Source organism: Prionailurus viverrinus, chromosome B2 (genome assembly GCF_022837055.1).
Source record: "Prionailurus viverrinus isolate Anna chromosome B2, UM_Priviv_1.0, whole genome shotgun sequence".
NCBI lineage: Eukaryota > Metazoa > Chordata > Mammalia > Carnivora > Felidae > Prionailurus > Prionailurus viverrinus.
This window is the reverse complement of record NC_062565.1, coordinates 21,109,167-21,115,074: the sequence shown is the minus strand read 5'-3', so window position 1 is coordinate 21,115,074 and position 5,908 is coordinate 21,109,167. Positions and strand designations below refer to the sequence as shown.

Here is a 5,908-nt window from a genome sequence, read left to right as displayed (position 1 = left end):
GATTCCCCTGGCCTAGGACTAGACGTCTGTGACTTGACTTCTCTTTGGGGTAGGTGGGAACATTTGTTCATTAAAAACATTTTTTTTTTGATGTTTATTTATTTTTGAGAGAGAGGGAGAGACAGAGTGTGAGTGGGGGAGGGGCGGAGACAGAGGGAGACACAGGCTCCAGGCTCTGAGCTGTCAGCGCAGGGCCTGATGCGGGGCTCAAACTCACAAACTGTGAGACCACGACCTGAGCTGAAGTTGGACGCTTAACCGACTGAGCCACCCAAGCGCCCCAACATTTGTTCATTTAAATAAGGTTTTCAACTCTGGGTGCCTCAGCTGTAAAATGTATGCTGACGGCCTGCATGCACATTTAGGTGGCAGAAGCCCTGTGGGGGATGGCAAGGTAATAAGGAGAAGAGGGTTTCCCCGTCCTCTCTCCCACCCTGGTAACCTGAGCTGTGTGGCCTTGAATAAGGCATTTGGCATCTATAATGGGACGTTGCTCTTCCCTAGCTGCTCTTGACAGCCCTTCCAAGGGACACCTGGGGATTTCACCTGTGACCTTGGAGAAATCGGAGCCACTTCCGGTTGCAGGAAACTAGGTATCCCATGGATCCCTAGGAATGCCGTGCGCCTCTGCAGGGCCAGCCTGGGGGACAGCATGGCCTTGAGCACCAGACCCCAGGATGCCCCAGCTGGGTCTGCTGGGCTGCTCGGCCCAGGCTCACCCACCCTGGGATGAGTGAGTACTGGGTATGTCACATGCCCAAGCACCACACTTGTGTCACAGACGGCTGGAAACTGAGGATGGGCAAATGTAAGTGGTCCCAATATGACTGTCTTGAGTCCTGAGAGCCGCAGAAGGGTCGGTGGGCTTCCTTCAGTCCAGCTGAGTTCCCAGAGGGGTGTTTCCTCAGTTTGGCTGCCTAGTGGCATCCCCATCACCCCCTGGCAGCATATCCATGAGGAGAATACCCAGGTCCCCACTCCAGACCTGCTGACTCAGGATCTGAGGCTGGGGCCAGCAGTTCTGTGTGCTAACGGGCCCTCTGGGGGTTCTGACTTGCACGAAGTGTGCCGATCACTCACTTGACACAGGACCTGATCACCCGGCAGAGGCTCCCCTCCACCCCCTGATGGCCAGTCTCAAACTCTGAATTCACTTCTAGAGGTGGTTTAAAAATGCAGATTCCTGGGCCAGCCCCCTGGGAACTCCACTTTAGGTGTGCGAAATGTTCTAGGTGGTTGGGATGCACGAGGATCCCCAGCCACATCTGAGCCGCACTTTGTGTGACTCTGTGTCATCTCTCGGCTGGATCATGGTCACTGGCTTCATCGCCACCTCCCCCTGTTCCTCACACACAAGTTGCTTTGTTCCTGCTACCTGCCCAGTCTGTAATGTCCTTCTTGCCTTTCCCTCCTCTCCAGAGTCCCCACTCTGCCCTTGAAGGCTCAGCTCAAAGAACGTCTCCTCTCGAAGCCTCCCCCCCGCCCTCCCTGCCCCTTCTCCTCCTCTCCCGCCCCCCAAACGTGTTCCCGCTGCAAGTCTGAGGTAGTGTCCTTATAAGGCCCAGTGGGTGTGGATGGGACTGTATTACGATTCTGGTGATTCCCTGGGGCCTGGCACTCAGCGAGAGATTCATACTTGTTTGTACGCCTTTCAATTCAATTTATTTCAGTCCAATTCAACTCAATGCAATTCAACTTAATTCATGTCAGCATAATGAAAGGGCCCTGGGGAGCCTATTATGAGCACCAGCACACAGAAGCCAGGCCTCAGAGGCGGAGGAAGGACCCCACTCACGGAAAAGGCCTGCTCACTTGCCATCACGGGGAGCATTATTCAGCTCTTCCTGCTCCCGAGGCCCTTTGAGTGCCATGGTTGCCCAACGCTTCTGAGGCCCCTCTCGGCCCAGCTCATCTCGGAACATGTCCCTAAGATGAACCTGGAAGCTGCTAAGCTGTGTGTTGCAACCAAGTCCCTTCACCCAGAGCCGCCTGTCTCCTGACCTTTGCCACCATCTATGTAATGGGGTAAGAGCAAGCTGAACGGAATGAATCTACTACTTGGGGCATACAGTTCACTCGGTCCTCGCTGTTGGCGGGTCCCCACATCCCCATCCTACCTGCTGGCAGGGGAGGCCTGATGGACTAGGACACGTCCACCCAGAAACAACGCACGACAGCCGTTATTCAAAAGCCACAAAGCCCTGGTCGCACAGCCATTCCCAGCGGTGGCTTTTCCGCGGGAGCCAGGGGAGGATCCAGCTGAGGGGGCTGGTGCTGTCCTAGGTTTCACAAATAGCAAAACGGTGCAGAGAGGATGGCCGGTCTCCAGGAACCGCATGTCCGGGGGGGTGGGGTTTCCTTGCAGCAGGCTTGTGGGGAGCCGTAGCCCCAGCCCCTGGAGACCATGAGATGGCAGAAGCTTCGGGAGAGGTCTGATGACAACATCAGTGCGTCTCCCTCCTCCTGCGTCTGAAACAACAAAGGGAGAGAGTGACCTCCTGAGAGGCTTCGGGACAGCCCTTGAATCACTTCCCGACCCGGGGTGCGGTGCGTGGCTGGTGTGGCTGGACAGAGGCCACCGGGCTGTGGGCCCCCCTGCCCACCAAAGATGCTTCGTGCTGCTCTTTCGGGTCCAAATATTTCACATGAGAAAAGACCCAGAGAATCTCCCCCACCCTGACCCTCCCACACGCCAAGAAGAAGCAAATGGGAAAATCTTAAACTGGGGTTTGAAGTTTCTAAAATCGGTCCATCCTGTGATTCCCCAAGGGAAGGATAAACACGGTGTCTCTTTGCGCTTTAGTCAAGACTTTCATGCTTTCAGCAAGAACCCGGCATAAAAAGGGGCGCCTGGGTGGCGCAGTCGGTTAAGCGTCTGACTTCAGCCAGGTCACGATCTCGCGGTCCGTGAGTTCGAGCCCCGCGTCGGGCTCTGGGCTGATGGCTCAGAGCCTGGAGCCTGTTTCCGATTCTGTGTCTCCCTCTCTCTCTGCCCCTCCCCCGTTCATGCTCTGTCTCTCTCTGTCCCAAAAATAAATAAACGTTGAAAAAAAAAAAATTTAAAAAAAAAAAATAAATAAAAAAATAAAAAGAACCCGGCATAAAAAGAAATAAAAAAAAACTTAGCCATGCTCCACGAGTAAAGCAGAAAAAGCCACAAAGCCTAATCCGGAGAGAGCTGGGTGGGGGTTTGCTTTGTGACTGAACCCACTCAAGGATAGTCTCACACACTCTTTCATTCACTCAGCATTATGTATGAAGCACCTACTACGTGCCAGGCCCTGAACTGGGAGCGGGGGCTGCCCTGGTGAACAAGATGTGGTCCCTGTTCTCACAGAGCTTGCAGCAGAGTGGGGGACACAGGAACACAGCCACCAGGATTAGATCGAGTCACTGAGAATGGTGTTATAGGAACAGCGCCCCCAGACCTGTGGGTGCCTGGAAGAGGGGTGCGGGAGGCTAAGAAAGCTTCCTTTGAAGAGGTGACGTGAAAACCGAGGTTGACAAACTAAATGAGACCCCCACGTCTCCCAGGTCATCAGTATCAACAGTAACGACAAAACAGCAGAAGCAGGTGCCTCTTGGCTCACGGCACTGAGCAGGGCTCATCACTTCTGTGCTGTTCCTGCCAGGAAGGCATAATATGAATCCGAGGGTAAGGAAATAGCACATGAGCTCTAGCTGGGGGACACTCTGCAAAGCAACCTGCCTGACTCCTTAAACATGCTTTTTTGAGTCCTGAGACACTGAGGGAGTGTTTCAGGTTAAAAGAAACTAAGGAGACCTGACAACTAAATGTAACAGGTGATCCTAGACTGGCTCCTGGACCAGAAAAAAAACGCAGCCATGATGACCATCACTGAGACAATTAGTGAAACCCGACCACAGCCTGTGGATTAGAAAACCCTGCATCAGGGGCGCCTGGGTGGCGCAGTTGGTTAAGCGTCCGACTTCAGCTCAGGTCACGATCTCACCATCCGTGAGTTCAAGCCCCGCGTCGGGCTCTGGGCTGATGGCTCAGAGCCTGGAGCCTGTTTCCGATTCTGTGTCTCCCTCTCTCTCTGCCCCTCCCCCGTTCATGCTCTCTCTGTCTCAAAAATAAATTAAACGTTAAAAAAAATTTTTTTTTTTTCAACGTTTCAACTCTGAGCCGTCAGCCCAGAGCCCGACGCGGGGCTCGAACTCACGGACGGTGAGATCGTGACCTGAGCTGAAGTCGGACGCTTAACTGACTGCGCCACCCAGGCGCCCCCCCAAAAAAATTTTTTTTAAGAAAACCTCGCATCAGTGTTAAACTCCCGGACTCTGACCACTGTAATTTGGTTATATAAGAGAGTGCGTTTGTCTTTCGGACATAAACACGGGTGTGTTCAGGGGCAAAGGGGCATCATGTCTGCAATTCACCCTCAAATAGGTCAGCGTGTACGTGTATGTGTATATGTGGCAAAATGTTAACAATGATCAGCATGAGGGTTAAGAGTAGAGGGAATTTGGGCTATGTTGCAACTTTTCTGGAAGTTTGAAATTGTATCAGAATGAAAGGTTACCCGCAAGCGAGGTGCTCGGCCAGCAGGTAGGGGCAGAGTGTCAGGGTCCTCCATCTAGGGAGAGGGCTGGACGGTGGCAACAGGGTGCTGTGCACAGAGGACAGGCAGCTCAGCAGGGGAACAGTTTCAACGTGGGGACTAGTGAGACATCGGCTCCGAGGTCCGGGGGAGGCAAACGGTGGAGGATTTGGTCTTCGTCCTGCAGGCTGTGGGGAGACGCCGCAAGGTTTTAAGCAGGGGAGAGCGACAGGATCGGGAAGCCAATCTGTGATGAGCACAGGGCAGCGTGTGGGTGGTCGTGGGTTTGAAGGGGACCGGGCTGGCAGTGGGACGTGGGGTCTGAGCTGCCCCAGCAATGACAGGTGACAGCCAGCACCACGCCCCCGTGGGCCAGCTGTACTTGTCAAATGCAGGAAGTGAGCTGAGCAGAGACTGGTAAGAGGTAGGAAGGAGGGGGACCTGTAAAACGGGGGTTTCCCGTGGCAGTCACCGCACCAACGGAGGCAGGAAACACTGAAGGAGTGACCTAGGAAGAAAAGTGACCAATTGCCAGATTGAGTTTGAGGTGGCTTTGGGACATCAGTGTTTGGGAGGATGGGTCTGACAGCCCCGGGAGGGGTCCCGGTGCCTTGGGCCAGGGCTCCTGGAGTCACACTGTCTGGGTCCAGATCCTGGATGGCCTTACTATCTCTAAAGCAGGGTAATGACAGTGGGCAATCTGCCTTATCGCTCGAGGCCTCCATTTCCTTGGCTGTACCACGATGGTATTAGAGCCTTTCTCATAGGGTGGGGGGCCCTGGCCATTAAATGAGTGAACACAAGTAAAATGCTTAGAAGAGTTTCTGGATCACAGGAAGTGCTCAAAGGGTCAGCCGCCACCACTGCCTTTAGCTGGCCTCTGGGGCATCCCAGAAGAGGGCAGGAACAACAGGAAAAGGCAAGCAAAGCAGCCCCATTCCTGTACAAGCAGAAGGAGGGTCCCCAGAGCCCAGCAACCCAACCCATCCCCGTCTGTGGTGCAGGTGCTGCCCTGCCCTTCGGCTAGTTAGGGGCTCCCCGGGGGGCCAGCAGAGAAGATGGGCTCCTTCCTTTGCACCAGGTAGTGCTTCGGGTGGGACACCAGGCTCTCCTGGGGGCACATTGTAGCATGTGGGAGCACTGGGTATGCTTATTGAAATGCAGATTACTGGGCCCTAGCCCAGAACACAAGTCAGAAGCTCTGGGGACGGTGCCCTGAACACTGTGCTTTAAGCAAGCCTCCTCCATCCAATCTTATGGGCAACTGCATTCATGAATGCTGCCTGAGAGCAAATAACTGCTGCAGTAATGCATTTTGGAGGGAGGGAACAAATGGCAATTAT

The 5,908-nt window shown here is 54.1% G+C and overlaps 1 protein-coding gene across 1 annotated transcript; it reads right to left on the bottom strand.

Moving 5' to 3' along the window:
• Positions 1-1,531: 1,531 nt before the first annotated feature.
• LOC125165880 (uncharacterized) lies at positions 1,532-5,608 on the bottom strand. The gene is made up of 2 exons (XM_047859328.1): positions 4,548-5,608; positions 1,532-2,469 (listed from the first exon to the last, which is right to left on the bottom strand). The coding sequence occupies exons 1-2, from the start codon at positions 5,288-5,290 to the stop codon at positions 2,445-2,447; spliced, it is 768 nt and encodes a 255-aa protein (XP_047715284.1). The 5' UTR covers positions 5,291-5,608; the 3' UTR covers positions 1,532-2,444.
• Between the last annotated feature and the right edge of the window lie 300 nt (positions 5,609-5,908).

Excerpts from the sequence above, each read along its gene's own strand:
- LOC125165880 (XM_047859328.1), bottom strand. The coding sequence starts at position 5,290 with ATGGAGGCCTCGAGCGATAAGGCAGATTGCCCACTGTCATTACCCTGC. Across the intron at positions 2,470-4,547 it reads GCCGAGCACCTCGCTTGCGG|ACGCAGGAGGAGGGAGACGC; the intron begins GTAACCTTTCAT and ends TTGTTGTTTCAG.